Here is a 19252-nt window from a genome sequence, read left to right as displayed (position 1 = left end):
AAAGAACACATACTGTACAGTAGAGCCATGTGTAAACGGACGGACGGGTACGTACCCGTCCTACTTTGTGTTCTGAGGTGGTACAGGAGTCTATGAAGGTCTGAGCGATGACGGACAGACAGGCATCCATGCTGTCTGTCACCTGGACGTCAAACACAAACTGAGGATTCTTCAAGATGTTTACCCAGAACCTCAGAGGGAGACTGGAGGGACAGACAGACAGACAGACAGACAGACAGACAGACAGACAGACAGACAGACAGACAGACAGACAGATAGAGAGTGAGACAGACAGACAAACAGAGACAGAAGAAGAGAGTCATGTATGGGTGATGTGACTTTCGTGCCAATAAAGCAGTGGTTCTCAAACTTGGGGTCGGTACCCCAAGTGGGGTCCCCAGATTATTTTGTGGGGTCCCCAGATGATTAGCTTAATGTCATTTCTTTTTCTCACTCAATGGTAAACAAACCAACACACAGTATAAGTGTATACTATACATGATTTTAATACCAAACTGGCCAAACTGTCAAATATTAAGTAAACAAGAGGCGAACATTGTTGAAAATAGCCATATCTTTTGTGTAGATATGTCATGCTACGGATAACTGCAAGAATCCATCAACATTCCCAGTGTACACATTTACCAAAAAATGGCCCACCACCCATCCCTAATGTATATTTCCTGGTGGGTAACCCATTAGGTTTTCTTCATGGATAGCTTCTTTTTGGTGTACCGTACCTGTTGGTTTTCCATATGTGAACAGTTTCCGGGTCGTCTATGCCGTGTTTTTCTGCCATGTCATCCAGAAAGTCAAAGAAGTACCGGACAGCAATTGGTGGAGGACGTTTGGTGTTGAGGATCGCTACGAAAACATCATCTACAAACTTCTGGAGAGTTCCCTGGAGAAGAGAGAGACACATAGATATAGAGTGAGACAGAGCATCCTATTTAGATGATTTATGGCGCAAGGTCTAAAGCGCTGGGCACAAATGTTTGTGTGTGTGTGGGGGGGGGGGGGGGGGGGGGGTGTCCAACTACAATTGTGGTACTGCACGTTACCTGTGGAAATAAGCTTAGTCTTTTCTAGGATCTCCTTTTAGTAGACCTTGTACCAGTGAACTGTACCGTCATGAAACTGTACCTTTTTCTATGCAAACTTCTAATAAAGTCTTCAATCAATCAATCAACCAGGGCGCAAAGTGAGGCAGGAGGCACAAAGGGGTTGTGTTTATTCACTGAATTAGGCATGGTTATTTAGACCAATCAGTGTCTTCTCCTATTCCCTTTAAGACAGGGGTCGTCAATGTCTTATACATACTTAGCATACTTAGTCTGCTCTTTTTCTCCTCTACACCAAACCTCTTTGCCGAAAATATAATAGCAGATCTACAAGCTCACAACGCCTCACAGCGCGATCTGCTAGAGAGATCTGCTATTTTCGGCTACAGTTCTCATAATATGGACTCTAGGGTTCAAGTGGTTAATATAAAATACAAGAAAGTAATAACTCTGAGGACCCCCTAGGGGTCCCGGACCACCTGCTGCTTTAAGAGATAGGTGTGCTTGCAACTTGACACGTTGCTATCTAAAAGACAGATTCAGCGAGTTGGAGGTGACGCAAGATATATTTTCTGCTGAGAAAACAGATCCTCTGCCATCTATGGGAGCAGCATTAATAATGTGATATAGTGATGTCAGGAGATGGAGGAAGCTGCAATGACACTGTAATGTCTCCTCATTTACAGTATGTCCAAGAGACATCTGTGATACCTTGACATTAGATGTCTTCATGGTTCCACTTACTGAAAATACCCGACAGTACCCGGGTATTGAATTACATTTATGCTGCAGTGAGCTTGATAGGCTAGACTGTTAAGCAGCATTTTAAAAGTCTTTCTCGAGAGAGACTAAAAGAAGAATTAAAAGAATAAAAGTGCATTCAAGTTAGAGACAGTTAAATTAGGAGGCACAAAAGAAACATTCCTATTACAAACTGGATAAACATTTCCTATCAGTAACAGAACCCATTGCAATATAGCACAGTGAAGTCTGGGGTCCGCTGAGTAAACGTCATTGTTTTTTATTTGGGTCAAACATTCAATCGAGAGACTGCATGTAGTACAGTGTAGCGTATTACACCAAGGCAAGAAATAGGCCAACATCCCCTCCAAATAATAATTTAAAAACCAGCGCCCCCAAACTCTCCACCACGGCACGGCCCTAAAACGACAATAGATTCTATGGAAGGAAATCCCTAAGCCAATTCGAGGCTTACCGTATGTCTGATTTATACTCACAACGTGCAATGAGCCTGTCGATACCTTAGCAAAACTAGGTAAAACCCAGGCTTCAGTTTGCCTCAGGTTTGCCCACAGCGTGTTCCAAACCAGCAGCAGATCAGGAACACCTCTGTGTTCAAATCGGCTGTCAGAAAACCTGCTTTAAAAAGGTTGTTTCACAGCAGGTTTTATTTTATTTTACCACTCAAGTCTTTACTAAATACATCTGTAGGAACATTCTTGATACAATGTTCAGAAAGAGGTCAAAAATAGACTGTTTGGCCTGGTCCCCCCCTATACCAGATGGTAATGCTATGTGACTGAGTCTGGGAGCTACAGCGAAGGAGGAGGTTATAAATTGGGCTGGCCTGTCCCTGGAGACTGGTCCTCATAGACAGGTCTGTCTGTGCTTGCTGAACACTCCACACAGACCTGTCCTACAGTACTGTCCACTGCAATGTCAGTGAAATACACAGAAATTGTATTGACCAAATACACTATAAACCAGTAAGGCGGGCTTGATTACATCAGGGATCTCCATATATGGGCATAAAAGGGATTCAGTAGGGGCCAAATATGGAGTGTCCATATATGGGCATTGCCAAATATGGGTCAAAAATTTGATGTCCCAACAGGTCAGATATAGACATTGAGGTGTTACCCAGCCTCGGCCAGGATCAGCCGGGTTTCATAGTTAACTGTGAGTCTGCGACCTATGGTCAAAATAACATTTATTGCTTAATATTACATTTTCTTCTTTGTTAAATGTAGCACAATCTGCGGGTCCCAACAACATTTTGCTGCTGCTTGTACCTGTATGAGTCAGTAACAAATAAAACAATTAAAATTGACAAACTCTAATATCTGTTGGGTGACCAGGGAAGCAACAAGGGAAGAAAATGGCTTTGGGTTTTCATTGTATCTGTTTTATTGTTCAGGTTTAATACTTTACCTTCATAGACAGCAGTCTAGTCAAGTAGATTTCAGGGATGGCTTTAGCTCTCTCTCTCTCCCTCATGCTGCTCTTACGGTGTTTAGGAATGTCTGGCTCCTCATTGCTCTTCACCAGGTGCCACAGTCGAACACCCTCCTCCTCCTCTCCTTCCAGCATGGGCGTCTCTACGGGAGCCAAGTAGGGACAAATCTCTGCATCACACACTGTCATTTAGGCCAGTGGTTCTCAACCTTTTCAGGGCACGACCCCAAAAGTAATCACATTTTAACTGGGGACCCCCCCCCCCCCCCCCCCCCCCACTCTGACGAGCACTTACTGTAGATTTGAGGCAATTATATTTCGTATAACAAAGTTCTATTGTGAAAAGAGCAGATCTACATGCTCACAACGCCTTGCGTTTCCGCCTCTAATATTAGACAAGTTGAGAACCACTGATTTAGGCCACCTCTCCTAAACTCATATCCACTCAAGAAGAGATTCTTATTGGTCTCTAACATCAACGTCAACATTGTCCTATTCTCCTGGTGGTCAACTTACACATCAACTGTCACCAAACTGTAATAGTACTGTAATTTAATTATTCATGTAGGGGTGTGTGTGTGTGCGTGCGTGCGTGCGTGCGTATACTGTTAATATTCCTTACTCTCTCCAGTCTGAAACACCTGGTTGATCCCAACAGAATTCTGGGAGCGAGGAATCAAAGCCACCGTCGCGCCATCAGGAACCTGTTAAAGATAAGAAACGTACATGTCTCAATTAAAGTTTCCTATCCTATCATTATATTTAGATAGTACTTCTATCTCTAGATTATCTCAGAGAACAACTAGAAAATGAAAACATTTGACTCCTGGAAGTTGGCTCATAGACTAGTACCGCCAACCAGTCTCTTCCAAACTATCACTCGCTTTTCACTGCTGGCAAAATTAAGCTGGGCTGAATGCGGAAACAAAACTAAATATATTACGCCCACCTTGAACAACTGACAACTTCTGACCAATCACAGTACCCGTACTAGTTTGGCTAGTCACAACATCTCGGAGACGCAGAACAATACTATGCTCTGAACGACATCAAGCAGTTTGTAGCCAGCCGACCCCATCAAAGATGGACTGTTCTGGTGTTGTATGCATTGGGCTTTAGGGCAGGGGTCTTCTACAGGGGGTCCTTCAAATCTTTGTGTGGTAGAAACCTTTTTTTCTCTCCTTTTTATAAATTAACCACTTGAACCCTTTTAGGAGAACTTTAGCCAGATCTACAAGCTCACAAGTTGTGAGTTTGTAGATCGGCTATTTTTGGCAAAGCGTTTTGGTGTAGTGGGGAAAAAGAGCAGACTAAGTACAGAGTAAAAGGTCAAGTTGATTAGGTAATGGCGGCTCAAGTGGTTAAATATCTGAAAACACAAATTGACATGAATCCAAAATACACTGAAGATTGTGCTGTCAAACAATGAAACAATATATGGAATCTATGAAAAGGTTGTGGGGGTCCCTGCTTCATCTCTCTCTCAACTAAGGGGTCCTTGGCCTGAAAACGTTGAAGACCCCAGTAGTATGCATTGGGCTTTAGGGGTCAGGTTTAGGGGGATCAAAGTGTCAAGGTTAGAGGTCACACCTTGTAATGCTGCAGAGTGTTGATTCTTCTCCAGCGCCCCTGGACTATAGCTGTGACATCATCATCTGACAGGGTCAGGTGACCTGCCTGACCTGAGCGCCACTCTGCCAAAACAAAACACAACAAGATGTAATACTGAATATTATTTAATCTGACTACTTACTGTTAATACTATTTACTGATGCCTTTGTAATGTAGATGATAATAGTGTGTGTGTGTGTGTGTGTGTGTGTGTGTGTGTGTGTGTGTGTGTGTGTGTGTGTGTGTGTGTGTGTGTGTGACGTGTGTTTGTGTGTGTGTGTGTGTGTGTGTGTGTGTGTGTGTGTGTGTGTGTGTGTGTGTGTGTGTGTGTGTGTGTGTACAGTACCTAGGTCCAGGGAGTCAGCTGATGGCCTCTGTGAGAATGGGGCTCCTCTGTAGACCTGGTCTAGAATCTTGTCTTTAACCTGACAGACAGACAGACAGACAGACAGACAGACAGACAGACAGACAGACGCTCATTAAAAATACTGACTTTGACTTTGTCCCCAGTGTCTCTCAACATGTTATACAGTCAAACAGACAGATAAACAGACAGACAGGTACCTGTGTGATGGTGTCCGTATCTAGAACTTTAACAGGACACGGTTGGACCTCCACTCCATTCTTAATCAACACTGTCAGAGTCTGAGACACAAGTTAAAGGTTAGGACTGTCAAATGTACGTGCATTTGTTTTGTTTGTAGCTATATGTATGTAAAGTTTTAGGTGTGTGTGTGTGCGTACCATAGAACAGTATTCTATGTCTTCTCTCAGGAGGTGACTGTCATTCAGAGTGCGTTTGGCCTTTCCAGTGACAGAGTCTACAGGTCCTTTATCCACCTGGTACTTTATGGCCCGATACAGCATGTAGAGAGGTTCTCCTGCTACCTCCTACAGAGACACACATCATCATCATACAGCATGTAGAGAGGTTCTCCTGCTACCTCCTACACACACACACATAATCATCAATCATCATCATCATCATCATCATAACCTTTATTTCAACTCAGAGTACAGTTGAGGGGCAGGCCTTCATTTTCAGTGTAGCCGAGATACAGAACACAATAATCAACAGATAGAGACATTCACATTTGCATAGAGTGTACAATGATAGGTACCATAACTGTCACCATTGACCCATCTAGGGCAGAATGGTACAGTGTCGAGGCACGCACGCACGCACGCACACAAACACACACACACACACACACACGCGCGTAGAGAGGTTCTCCTGCTACCTCCTACCGAGACACATCTCTCTGAACATGAACTATCAACACATAATCAACACAACAGGTAATTACCTTGAGGAAGGAGTAGAGGCATATGGACATCCAGTTGGTTAACATCTTCTCTACTACCGTCTCTGTCCTACACACACACACACACACACACACACACACACACACACACACACACACACACACACACACACACACACACACACACACACACACACACACACACACACACACACACACACACACACACACACACACACACACACACACACACACACACACACACAGAAAATACAATCAAATGTTTTATGAAAGAATAACTAATGCTTTAACTAATACAACTACCACTATTAGTGTTATTACCGGTACTACTGCTATTGCCACTACAACTAACACCACTGCTACTAACAGTGTACTACTAGTAAATAATAATCATAATAATAATAATCCATGACTCCTTACCTTCGCAACATGAGTTTTGGATTTTTATCTACATATTGTTGAACCAGATCCTGTAGAAGACTCTTCATCACATCAGTGAAATACTCCAGTTTGTCATGAAGAGCCATGGTCAGCAAACTGGCTACATATCCTCTGTCACGCTGAGAGAAGCCCTGCTGTCCCTCTAAAGTATGGATGAACTGAGAGAGAGAGAGAGAGAGACACACACACACACACACACACACACACACATACACGTTTTTATACACTTAACCTGGGACAGGTTTTTAGTGCACAGCGTTAACTAAGAAAACTCTTAAAATAACACACAAATGTCATTTTAGATTTTAGCTATAAATATGCCCAAGGAAGGTCTATGACCAAAAGCTTTGCGTCATTTTGACTGCAGCACCTCACCCAAGTCTACTGGCAGTTGAGCCTTGTTTCTTTTCACTATTTTGTTAGCTATAACTTTTTTTTTTTCTTTCAGAAAAGGATTGTTAGGATTTAGAAGCCATTTGTAGAGTCTTCCTCAGGTCTAAATGGGTTATGTTAACACTAGTCTCACGTGGCCAGACTGTTGCCTCCCACAATTTTCGAATGCTTCTGGTCATACAGTCTGGAGCATGGAAGCTCTGAACATGAGCTGAGTACAATATAAAGCGGAAGTGAAGCCTGCTCCCCACTTCCGTTTCGTCTTTACAGTTGCGCAACTTTATCCTAATGTAAATTAAAATCATCTAAGCATATATAGCTTGCTGCTTAGCAGAGATGGAAATAAATACAATTTTAAATGTAAGGATATTTTAAAATATATTTTCGTGAATGGAAATGATGAACGTTGCCAACTTTTGTATTTTCTCACCCTAATTAAAAACAGTCGGTTGTTGAGCAGGTTGTTGAGCTGAGCCAGTCCTTGTTCTACGGTGTGTCTGCGGGACTCAGGCAGGTCCAGGTGCTGGCTGAGTGGAGCCCCCTGCTGGCCCGGGAAGAACACACGCTCTGCGTAGGTCTTGTAGTCTAACAGAGGAATGCCTGGACCGCCTACATCACTGCTTAAGTCCATCATCTCTGTCATCAGGTCTGATAGAGACACGCACGTACACACAAACGTGCGCACGCGCGCACACACGTACACGCGCGCGCGCACACACACACACACACACACACACACACACACACACACACACACACACACACACACACACACACACACACACACACACACACACACACACACACACACAGGGGGGGAACAGTTAGTTCTGGTTGAGTAGTTGGATTGGAGGCATTTCATGAGTGCACATATTCAATATAACAGCATCACTCCACTTTTAAGTGCACTGATTTAACGTTTGATTACACTCATTCACAGGCTAGCAGAGTACGTTTTTACAACTGTTATTTAATATAAAAGCGATATCCGTACTTAAATTGGGAAAAGTACTCTGTGGCCGGGTTTGAAATCCCGACTTTAGTCAGGAAAAGCACTCAATGTGTTAATATGATTGCAAGTATTTTGTTTTCCGACACCCGACCCATGTTATTTTGAATTTTTTTTAATACATATTTTTCGGAAAACCTATGTCAGGATTTAGGAGGCATTTTTAGAATCGACCTCAGGCCTAAAAAGAAAATCAAAAACTTTCCACGGACGAGACCAAGTCTTGCCACGGACACATTTGTCCATGTACGGACATGTTGATGACCCCGGTGTGTGTGTGTGTGTGTGTGTGGTGTGTGTCTCTGCGTGCCTGCATGCATGTGTGCACGTGTGTGCGAGCATGCATACCAGTGAACTCTTTGCGACACTGGTCTCCTACGTTGATCTCCAGAGTCTCCAGTTGCAACAAAACCTTTTTATAATCCCTGAGAGCCTGCTTGCTCTTCTTCCTGTAACACAAAAAATACACACGTGAAGTGTGTGTGTGTGTGTGTGTGTGTGTGTGTGTGTGTGTGTGCGTGCGTGCGTGCGTGCGTGCGTGCGTGCGTGCGTGCGTGCGTGCGTGCGTGCGTGCGTGTTGTGTTTACCTGTACATCAGGATAATAATGAGCACTGATAGGATGACCATGGCTGCTCCTGCTCCAAGACCCACCTGAGCAGCCAATGGGACGGGAGGGAGAAAGGGATCTGTGTCGTACTGGACCAATCCCAAATCCATCTGCAGATTACCCATCGAAACCTGCACCCATTGGTCACAACATATGTCAATCAACTGGATACAAGGTTTCAAGCCAATGAATGACAGACAGGAGGTTTCTGTCTGTCCTACAGACACAAACAACGTAAATATACCAGCCTAAATACAGTATATGCACAGTAATATACAGAATAATAAATATTATGTACATCTTATAGATCAGGAAGTTAAGCACTTAAACACTGCTGTAAATACTTTGTCTGTGATAAATAGCAAAAGTAGCTAGAGAGCTGCTTAGCATATAGGGAAATTAAAAAATCATATGAAGAACAGTGACAATGACAACTTTCCTTTGCACCGCTTTCAGGGGGCATAGTTCCAGAATCTACTGTACGTAGATTCAAGTACAGCAACTTGCAATGGGCCTGGTGTACAAGATACACTACACCACTATGATACCCAAGTACCTATCAAAATACTTTATAAACATTAAGGATGTCCATAATTACAACACCAGAGGCAGCGCCACAGATCACTTTCAACCCAGAGTCAAAACCAACAAAGGGTCAAACTCTTTTTTCTGCTATACCACCAAAATGTGGAAAGCCTTACCGAAGGCCATAAAGGAGTGTGGATCACTAGCATCCTTTAAAATTGCCCTGAAAAACCACTTACAGGCAGCAGCCGTTCGCAACTGGTAAAAAAATGAACCTAGCCCAACCCTACCCTCCCCTGCCCCTTCTTTGTATATACTGTTTGTTTTAGACTTACTGTCTTCTTTTTTGTTTTTCTTTACATATCTACTGCATAGTACTGTGTTCTATTTGTCTGTCATTCAATGTTATATGAGATACTTCAATGGTTTCCAGTGGAAATAAGCTTAGTCTTTTCATGGATCTCCTTTTAGTAGACCTTGTACCAGTGAACTGTACCGTCATGAAACTGTACCTTTTCCTATGCAAACTTCTAATAAAGTCTTCAATCAATCAATCAACGTAGCATTAGCTGATCGTAGAATAGCCGTTAGGCTTGAGATCACGATCCTTAGCTATTTTTGCTATTTGTAGCATAACAAGTATTTACAGTTTAAAAATAAAAGTTAATACAGTGCAATTAAAAGCACACAACAAATAATCCCTGTATGTTGGATTATTCAGTTTGTGGTTTCAATGAAAGCAGTGAACCGTGCACTGACCCTGAGGCTGGGTAGTTCCTGGTTTTCAGTCAGACTGCTGGGTTGAGTGTCTGGAGGTTCACAGTACAGGTGTGTGCTGTCCAGGGTTTTGACCTCACAGGCCTGGTCTCCTAGTCGAGCCACAACCTCATCTCTACGGATGGCTCTGGTCAGCTCCGTACCCTGAGAATTTGCAACCACACGCACGCACGCACATACGCACGCACACGCACACACACACACACACACACACACACACACACACACACACACACACACACGTTAGTGTGTATTTCAACCCATTAAGACCTCTGAGGCCAATTCTACGAAAGCCTTCTAAATCAGTAGTTCTCACACTTTCAAAAAGTTTCAAAAATGTTCAAAAATATTAGATTGTCTAAACCGGTCTGGAGCGGAAACCACAAAACGTCACGTTGTAGTACTCAAAGGACTACAATTTGCCGGAAAGATCAAACCGGATTCAGTTTTAACCCCAAATATTCCCCTGCGCTCAAGGACACACTTTTAGGGCCTACCTAATAAACTCCTTGATGCAGAGTAGTTTTGCTTTTGAAAAATGTGTTTGGTATATGCATCTTTTAGTCCAACTGTTAGCGACTGGCAAGACTACACTAGGCCACTCGAGCATTTTAATAGGTATTGGGGAAACAAACGGAGGGAACCAAATCAAAGCGACGCCGCTTCTTCTAGTGGTTTCCGCGCTCTAGGCGGAAACCAAACGGCCTGTTGTGAACGAACACCAGGCTTTTTCTCAGAAAGCCTGGTAGGCGAGGTTAGTCTAAATCAGTAGTTCTCACACTTTCAAAAAGTTTCAAAAATGTTCAAAAATATTAGATTTTCCCAGTTTTCCCAGTTTTAAGGCTTTAAGGTAAGCTTCATCACAGTATGTTTTTGTGTACTCATGAGTGTGTGTGTGTGTGTGTGTGTGTGTGTGTGTGTGTGTGTGTGTGTGTGTGTGTGTGTGTGTGTGTGTGTGTGTGTGTGTGTGTGTGTCCATTTAAGTTCAAGCTTATACTCCTTGGTTATATTCTGCATCTTAATCATAACTAAGTTAGGAGTGAGCAGCCACAGTGAAACGCCCAGGGACCAACTGCCACTACTTTGGTCAAAGGCAATGACAGGAGTGTCTGCCATGTCTTCTTGTGTGGGAGGGAAACAGGAGAACTCAGGGCCAAATTGATGTGAGGCAACATTGCCAACCAATGCGCCCATGTGTGTGTATGACGTGCGTGCATGCATGCGTGCGTGCGTGCGTACCTCAACAGCGATCACTCCACTTGGTCCTGGTTTGAACCTATAGGGAGTGTCTGGAGTGTCTCTATTCAGAGCGTACAGCTCTGGGTTTGGGTAATAACTAAACCTCCTGCCCTGGAGAGACAGACAGGCAGAGAGAAAGGTAGTCAGACAAAAGGACAGAGGCAGGCAGAGAGACAGACAGACAGAAAAAATTAAGAGGCAGGTAGAGAAGATAGAGACAGGTACCTTGTTGATGCGTGCAAAGTGAACTCTGACGTTGTCGAGCTGAAACCACACCCCCTTGACCTTTACAGCACCTGTCACTCTAGGGGTCCTACAGGTCATGTCCGTCGGTGACGAGACGTTACAGCGCTCTGACACCTGTCAATCAATAGACAAGACATTCTGTCTACAATGTGGTCAACGACATTCTTCTGCTGTCTGAATGGATGTCTCATGTATAGTTATCCGTATCGTCACTGTCGGGCAGAAACCTTGTATCTCTAAGTTTCAAATTTGTACGTTTTTTCGCAAAGTAAAGCCCTGCTTCATCATACAAGTCCGTCGCACAAAGGTAGTGAAAACAGCAGATCTACAAGCACACAACGCCTCGCGGTGCGAGGCGTTGTGTGCTTGTAGATCTGCTAATTTCACTAGTTTAAATCATTTTTAAAATGATAAATGCAAAATGAAGAGATTTGGACATACAAGTTTTCCACCCGACAACGACGATATGCACAATCAATCCCGATTGGTTGTTTTACCGTTTCCATGGTGCTATTGAACACAAGTTGTTTGGCGGTCAAGAGAGCCAATCGTTTTCCCCGTTTCACCCTCTGGACTCCAATAGGCTCCACCCACACCATTAAGAAAGGCTGCTGCACAACGTCCAGGTTCCTGCCACTCACCCAGATGACCCGCCCACCTCTGCAACATGACAGCAGAGAGACACAAGCAAGGACGCCCACAACCAGTTAATAGATGCCATATAGTTTCAACTTTTGACAGCACAAGCATCAGTGTATTTTAGATTCATGTCAATTTGTGTTTTCAGATATTCAACCACTTGAACCGTGAACCGTCAAAACGTATAAAACTTGACCTTTCACTCTGCGCAATAATCATGTATACAAGCTATTCGAAAGAGACAGAATCATGTTTTTTTATATTTAAAGACAAATTATATTTTTTCTCTCTTTTTAAAAATAAAAACGTAAAATATATAAATTAAAAACAGTTTTTTTTTTCTTTTTTTTTTCTTCTTTTTTTTTTTTACAATTTCGGGGACCCCGTGCAGTAACCGCCCCCCCCCCCCCCAGGCTAGGGGTCACAGACCCCCTGTTGAAGACCCCTGGTTTATATACTACAGGAGGTATTATAGGTACAGGTATTATAAGAAGGAGGTAGTGTGAAAGTAAAAAAGGGTATCTTACTCATAGAAGCTCTCAGAGGGTGTGGCCTCAGTGATGACGGGGTCTTCAAAGTAGCGGTAGAGGGCATTGGGCACGCTCCGTGTGGCCTTCCCAAACTGGACCCTGACACCCAGCTGGACGGTGTCATTACTGGGACCAGTACAACACACTAACTGGCTGTCGGTCACCTCCTCCAAACTAGCGGGAGAACATTTACATTATAGAAAGAAATAACAACATAGAATAACATAAACCACTTCTGAGATCCTAGATACAGTAATCGCAATCAACCTAGGTTAAAGGAGTAGTTCACCAAAAATACTTTTTTATCAATTACACACTTCATGAAGCGTGGCTTGAATTCATGGAGATTTCTGTTTTTACCAATAATTTGATGACCGTGTGATGATTGTCATCACATTGTTGAAATGATTGCCTTAGGAATGCAACAAAAACATCTCGAAGAATTCAGTGTATAGTGTGTAATATTTGGGTGAACTACTCCTTTAGGGCACAGAAGGATCAGAGACAGTGGACAGTGACAGAACCAGAATAGAGAGACGAGGGAAGAAAAGGAGTAGAAGGAGAGGGAGCAGAAGAAGCTGTAGAAGGATAAGAGGAGAAGAGGAGTATTATGCATTATACTGTATGCCTGATGTATTTTGAATGTAGTGTCCATTGGTGTACTATCCCTCACCACTAGAGGGAGACAGAGTAATAGAATAACATACAGTAGAAGCCATTCCATTGAACAAGAGACCATTCCATTGAACAAGAGACCATTCCATTGAACAAGATGAAAGTTGAACTCCATTTTTAAGCTGGGCCACCAGCTTCGGTAATCAGCTCATTTTCTTTGACGACCATTGATTACCTCTTCTGGATAGGCTATTCATGTCACATGGTAGAGCTAAGGGCCAATCGCAGGACAGTACCCCAGGAGTGCCCTTCTAGACAATGGGGGGAAAGAATAATAACAATAGCAGTTACCGCTCCTCCAGGCTATGGGGAAAATTAGCTGTTGGAAAAAGTACTCAAATGTTTTACTTAAGTAAAAGTATCGTAAAAGTATCAATACTGCACTGTAGATGTAGATGGGAAGTAACGAAGTACAAATACTTTGTTACTGTAACAAAGTACTTTTTTCAGTACTTTGTACTTTACTGAGTAGTTATTTGTCTGAGTACTTTTTACTTTTATCCGTTACATTTTAACACAAGTATCTGTACTTTTACTCTGCTACATTTTCAAAACAGGCTCATTACTTTGGTTTTAATGGTATATAGCCTATTAATGTTGCGCTGGAGCATATCTGAATTATCTGATGCGCATCTGATAGGCACACACAGTTGCACGCACGCACGCACACACACACAGGCACACACGCAGAGCCCCTCCGCTCAGGGGCGTCAATTGGGTATGGCAGGGGTATGCAGCTGCCATACCTTGGCTGCAGGGGGAAATAATAAAAATGTACTTTTCATTGTGCTTGTTGCTAAGGTATGGCAACATGAGTGGTGTCTTGCACGCGCGCGACACCAGTCATGTTGCCATACCTTACCTTTTTCTGAACTGACGCCACTGCCTCCGCTCAGCAGCAGCAGCAGCAAGCAAGTTCCCAAAAGTTCTTTTTTCGCCAACAGACAACTCTCTCTGTCTGCTTTCCTCTTACCTGCAGCCTGCAGTGTTCCCAAATAAATAAGTCCTTATTTAAACAGTAGGCCTACACAGCTTCCAATTCCAAACACAGCCTTTGTGATCATTAATCCACCCGTACCGCTGGATTAAGAATAGGCTCTATGCATATACGCCATTTTGTTCTACTTCCGGGTGTCTTTCGACTTCCTTCACAGGTGTTACTGATGATACTAATTAAGGCTCTGTTTGATTTATTGCACAGTGGTTCTTTAATTTCAAGGACCCCCATAACTCTGTACAAATGGAATCAACAAATGGAATCATTGCTTCCATTTGTACACTCTCAGAGTTACACACCTGTATGGGGACATTTGGAACCCACTCAAGAACACTTTGAGACCCACTGGTGTAGCAGAGTGTTTGCAGTGAGCCAACATGCACAATATCAGCACCCTGACTCTGTTTGACCAGAATGGAACAGACCCTTCATTAGTATCATCGGTAACACCTGTGAAGGAAGTCGAAAGACACCCGGAAGTAGAACAAAATGGCGTATATGCATAGAGCCTATTTGACGTCTTTTCTCTTTTTGTCTTTCCAGGTGTAGCCTATTACAACTCGTTAAGCCTCGCCCGAACGTTTTAAAGTGCACTGATCAATAGAGAGAAGTGTAACATTGTAAGTCTCTGTAGAGAGGTTAAAACGAATCAAAACAACTTGAAGCAGTAACATGGGGTATTTTTTTGCTTTGCATATACTTGAAGGCATCAGACTAATGACATAAGGTACATTTCTCACCTTAAACAATGAAATGCAGACATGCACGTACTGCTATGTGTTTGAATAGGGAAACCTTATTTATTTATTTTAGCTTTTATTAAAAAATATTAAAATAAGATTTTGTTTGATAATATAAGTTTTGCCATAATCATGCAGCTTTATTACAATGACACAGCTATAACAGCAATGTTTAAAAATGTTATAGATTACAGTAGTAGACCTATAATCTATAATTCTTTTTTAATTCATATTATTTTTGTATCCATATCATGATATTAGACTGGATAATTATCGTCTGTGATTTGGGATATTGTACTACATATAGTCCAAGTCCAAGTCTTATTTGTCCTTTTTTTTAATAAGACAAAACGGACTCGAACCCCCTAGGACTTGGACTTGACTTGGACACTTTAGGTGGACTCGACTACAACACTATAGCACATTCTCACAATGACATCATAAACATATTAACTAGTATTGTAAGATTACTTTTTAAAATGACAGTAGGCTACCCCTTAGATGACAGTCCTACTTCAATTTAATATCCTTCAAATTCTATTGGCTTTGCACAGAAACATACGGTAAAATACTTTTACTTTTACTTCAAAAGTACTTTTCAAATCCGGTACTGTGCCACTTACAGCAATTCACAGCCGTCTACTGCAGATTTCATCCCACAATATAGTCAGTCAGTTATATGTTCACTTTGTCACGCTCATTCAAAGCATTATGGTAACATTGTTAAACGTCCCCGCCTTTTTAACCCAAATGTGACCAGCTTATGTATTGACAATGTGTCAATTCTTGTTTTTAATGTATTACCAAGTGGTTTATACTAGCTGCATGGTTTCCGCTAAAACAAAAAGCTCACAACACAGCACATTGTGACAACTGCTGTGCTACAGTACTATAGTCACACAAACACAACAGCATGATATCCTTCTGGCATAAATACGTCTGACTATATAAAATGGGGGTGTATGGTTCTCAAGCTTTTTAGGCTGCAACCTCCCAAAAGAATCATATTTGAGCTGGGGACCCCCCACTCTGATAAGCACTTGGAATCGAATGAGTTGAGGTATTACTTTTAGTTTGACTCGTACTTTTAGTTTGACTCGGTTACACAGGCGTGTGTACATCCGATCACAGCTTTCAAATAATTCCCATTGAAAAAATACGCTTCCATCGCTGAGCTCCCTCTACTACTGTTTACAAGAAAGCTAACGCGTATCCAGACGGGTGTCCCGCCCCCGACCGGATACGGAAACCTGATCAAACAGGATACGGAAATGCGACCGGAAGCACTTTTTCGCAGGTGATTAGAGTCCGAGTTAAGTATGCTTACTAGAGGCGAAAATAGCCGATCTACATGCTCACAACGCCTCGCAACATCGGCTATTTTCAAAATATTTATCCGTGGAACCGAGTCACATTAAATGTAATACCTCCTCAGTTCAAACATGTTTATTTTGGGGGTCACGGCCTACAAAGGTTTGGGAACCCCTGGGTCAGAGGTGAGAGGTCATGGTCAGGGTACTTACATTAAACAAGGCAGTGTTCCTACATAGGCTCTGAGGTCACTGGTCTGCCCGGTAAGCAGCTGTCGCCCATATATGGTCATCCTGGTTCCGCCTGAGACCGGCCCTCTGTCGGGAACCATGGACAACAGCTGGGGATTCTACACGTGCACGCACGCGCACACAGTCAAACACAGAGACACACACACACACACACACACACACATACGCAGATTGTGAGTCAGATTAATGTTCTTGATGTTAAACATATCAACTACATCAATGGTTCTCAAACCTTTTAGGCCGTGACCCCCAAAATAAACATATTTGAACTGGGGACCCCTACCCTGACAAGCACATGGAATTGTAGGCATTACATTTAGCGTTACTCGGTTCCATAGATAAATATTGTGAAAATAGCCGAACTACAAGCTCACAATGCCTTGCACAGCGAGGCGTTGGGGCTTGTACATCAGCTATTTTCACAATGTTCGCCTCTTTCTTACTTAATATTTGCCAGTTTGGTATTAAAAGGTTCTTGAAAGTCCTTAAATTGTCGCTTTATAAATGTGCAGATACCCTGTACACACTTATACTGTATGTTGGATTATTTACCGTTGAGTGAGAAAAAAAATTACATTAAGCTAATCATCTGGGGACCCCACAAAATAATTTGGGGACTCCACTTGGGGTCCCGAGCCCAAGGTTGAGAGCCACTGAACTACACGTTCTGTGTGTGTGTGTGTGTGTGTGTGTGTGTGTGTGCGTGCGTGCGTGCGTGCGTGCGTGTGTGTGAGTGCGTGTCACCTGATAGGTGAAATTCTGGGAGGACTTCCCAGGTAGGGAGGTTCCCACGGTAACCAACACTGGCCCCTCCCTGGGCTCCGCAGTGGGCTGGAGCTCACATACGACCCTGCAGGTACAGCAACAAGTCACAACATTTAGAGAAAGCTCAGCTGATACACGGTCACAGGGCCTGTGGAGAGACACACAATCCTTTCTGCTGAAATAAATGACTTTCTCCGAGCACCCTCTGAGCGCCCGAGTGCTCTGATGTGTAATTAAAGGAGAATAAAAGATGGAGTTAATATGTTCTCTGTCAGACAGAGGAGACCTTCTAACGCGCTAATTAAAGGAGAATAAAAGAATATTAGCGCATTAGAAAGACTCCTCTGTCTGACAGAGAACATATTAACTCCACACCTTGAATGAGTTCAGTAGAAGGGGCACGTTATATTTTAAAGAGCACTAATTGTCCCTATTTGAATCATGTGCAGTGTGTGTGTGTGTGTGTGTGTGTGCGCGTGTGTGTGTGTGTGTGTGTGCGTGTGTGTGTGTGTGTGCGTGTGTGTGTGTGTGTGTGTGTGTGTGTGTGTGTGTGTGTGTGTGTGTGTGTGTGTGTGTGTGTGTGTGTGTGTGTGTGTGTGTGTGTGTGCGCACGCGCGTGTGTGCGTGTGTGTGCGTACCTGGTAGAGATCCTGTAATGTTCAGCTAGAGGCCGACAGGTGACCCCGGCTACTGAGACTCCGTTCACCACATCCTGGTGAGTCATTCCCAGATTAGAACCCTGGATGGTCACTAGTATACCTCCTTCTAACGGCCCTGACACAGGAAGGACCTACACAGAGAGACACAGAGAGACAGGCAGACACGTACACATTACACACACAAAGCATTTCGTCGTTTGTCGAGTGGAAACTTTGTATGTCCAAAACCGTTTGTTTTAGAAATGATTTAAAATAGTGAAAATAGCCGATCTGCAAGCACACAACGCCTCACACCGCGAGGCGTTGTGTGCTTGTAGATCTGCTATTTTCACTAGTTTTGTGCAACAGTCTTGTGTGATGAAGCAGGACAAAACAGGACAGTGTATATGTATTTCTTTGCACATTAACTATTGCAATGGTGTTTTTAAGATGTCTTTAGCACGGAGGTTAACAAGCAGAAAGACAGGCAAACAAACGCGCACACACGCGCACACACACACACTCAGACACACGCAAATATAAAGATAGATTCAGCTGTTTGTCAGACAGACAGGACTTCTTCTAGATGGCTAGAGTCCTGCAGAGCCACACCATAAAATAATAATCAAACATACAGTAATTCAAAGCAATATGCAGGCTTACTTTCATCTTAGAAAGTACACAGGCTTCAATCAGTCTCTGCTTCAGGATGATATGGATATATACAACATCACAATGAAAGGGCTTTGATATTGCTTGCAGCCAACAACTCAGGATCAAGACGTTGACACACAAAACTCCCTCCCTCCGATAAGAATCTACAGTATACTATTACTTCTCATATCAAAAGGTATTAAGGAAAGTCAATGGATTGTGCCGACCTCTGAGCACTCTTTCCCCCCTAAGAGACCTTCTCACAATCTGTGTACAAAGCTCCATGGGATCCTTTACGATAGTGATGCCATTTTCCAAGACAACTGATTGGTCAGGAGCCGTTTTTATATGCAATGACATGTTATCTAGATTCCAAAAACTTTTAGCTCAAGACCCAAAAGATATTAGATGTTTGCCCCAGTGAAACTAGTGAAAATAGCAGATTGTGTCGCGTTGTGAGGTTGTAGATCGTCTATTTTCACTACTTCTTACTTTTATTAAATGTATTCATGGAAATAAGTGGATTTTGAAAATGTTATTTATCAAATAATTTTGAAAAATATTGGAATGGTTTTGAATTGATGAAAAGTTGGGATTTTTGGAGCTGTGTGCAGCTCCCTATACGTGGCTGTGTGGGTCTGTGTGTGTGTGTGTGTGTGT

The 19252-nt window shown here is 42.9% G+C and overlaps 1 protein-coding gene across 1 annotated transcript in view; it reads right to left on the bottom strand.

Annotated features, from left to right (window-relative positions):
• The window catches only part of plxnb3 (plexin B3), a gene marked incomplete at both ends in the record, with an annotated part of 68180 nt that overhangs the window by 1700 nt on the left and 47228 nt on the right, over window positions 1-19252 (bottom strand). The window contains 21 exons of the mRNA XM_080732718.1: window positions 56-203; window positions 741-901; window positions 3234-3400; window positions 3880-3961; window positions 4848-4951; window positions 5215-5293; window positions 5433-5513; window positions 5613-5759; window positions 6176-6242; window positions 6575-6753; window positions 7419-7636; window positions 8346-8446; window positions 8585-8736; window positions 9890-10051; window positions 11147-11257; window positions 11372-11506; window positions 11890-12052; window positions 12559-12735; window positions 16497-16633; window positions 17280-17385; window positions 17939-18090. Coding sequence (XP_080588844.1) covers window positions 56-203; window positions 741-901; window positions 3234-3400; window positions 3880-3961; window positions 4848-4951; window positions 5215-5293; window positions 5433-5513; window positions 5613-5759; window positions 6176-6242; window positions 6575-6753; window positions 7419-7636; window positions 8346-8446; window positions 8585-8736; window positions 9890-10051; window positions 11147-11257; window positions 11372-11506; window positions 11890-12052; window positions 12559-12735; window positions 16497-16633; window positions 17280-17385; window positions 17939-18090 — 2829 coding nt within the window. The remainder of the gene's footprint in view (window positions 1-55; window positions 204-740; window positions 902-3233; window positions 3401-3879; window positions 3962-4847; window positions 4952-5214; window positions 5294-5432; window positions 5514-5612; window positions 5760-6175; window positions 6243-6574; window positions 6754-7418; window positions 7637-8345; window positions 8447-8584; window positions 8737-9889; window positions 10052-11146; window positions 11258-11371; window positions 11507-11889; window positions 12053-12558; window positions 12736-16496; window positions 16634-17279; window positions 17386-17938; window positions 18091-19252) is intronic.

This window comes from Nannobrachium achirus, assembly GCF_963921795.1.
Source record: "Nannobrachium achirus genome assembly, chromosome: 9".
Lineage (NCBI taxonomy): Eukaryota > Metazoa > Chordata > Actinopteri > Myctophiformes > Myctophidae > Nannobrachium > Nannobrachium achirus.
Note: the sequence above shows the minus strand (reverse complement) of the source record. Positions and strands in the feature narration are given on the sequence as shown.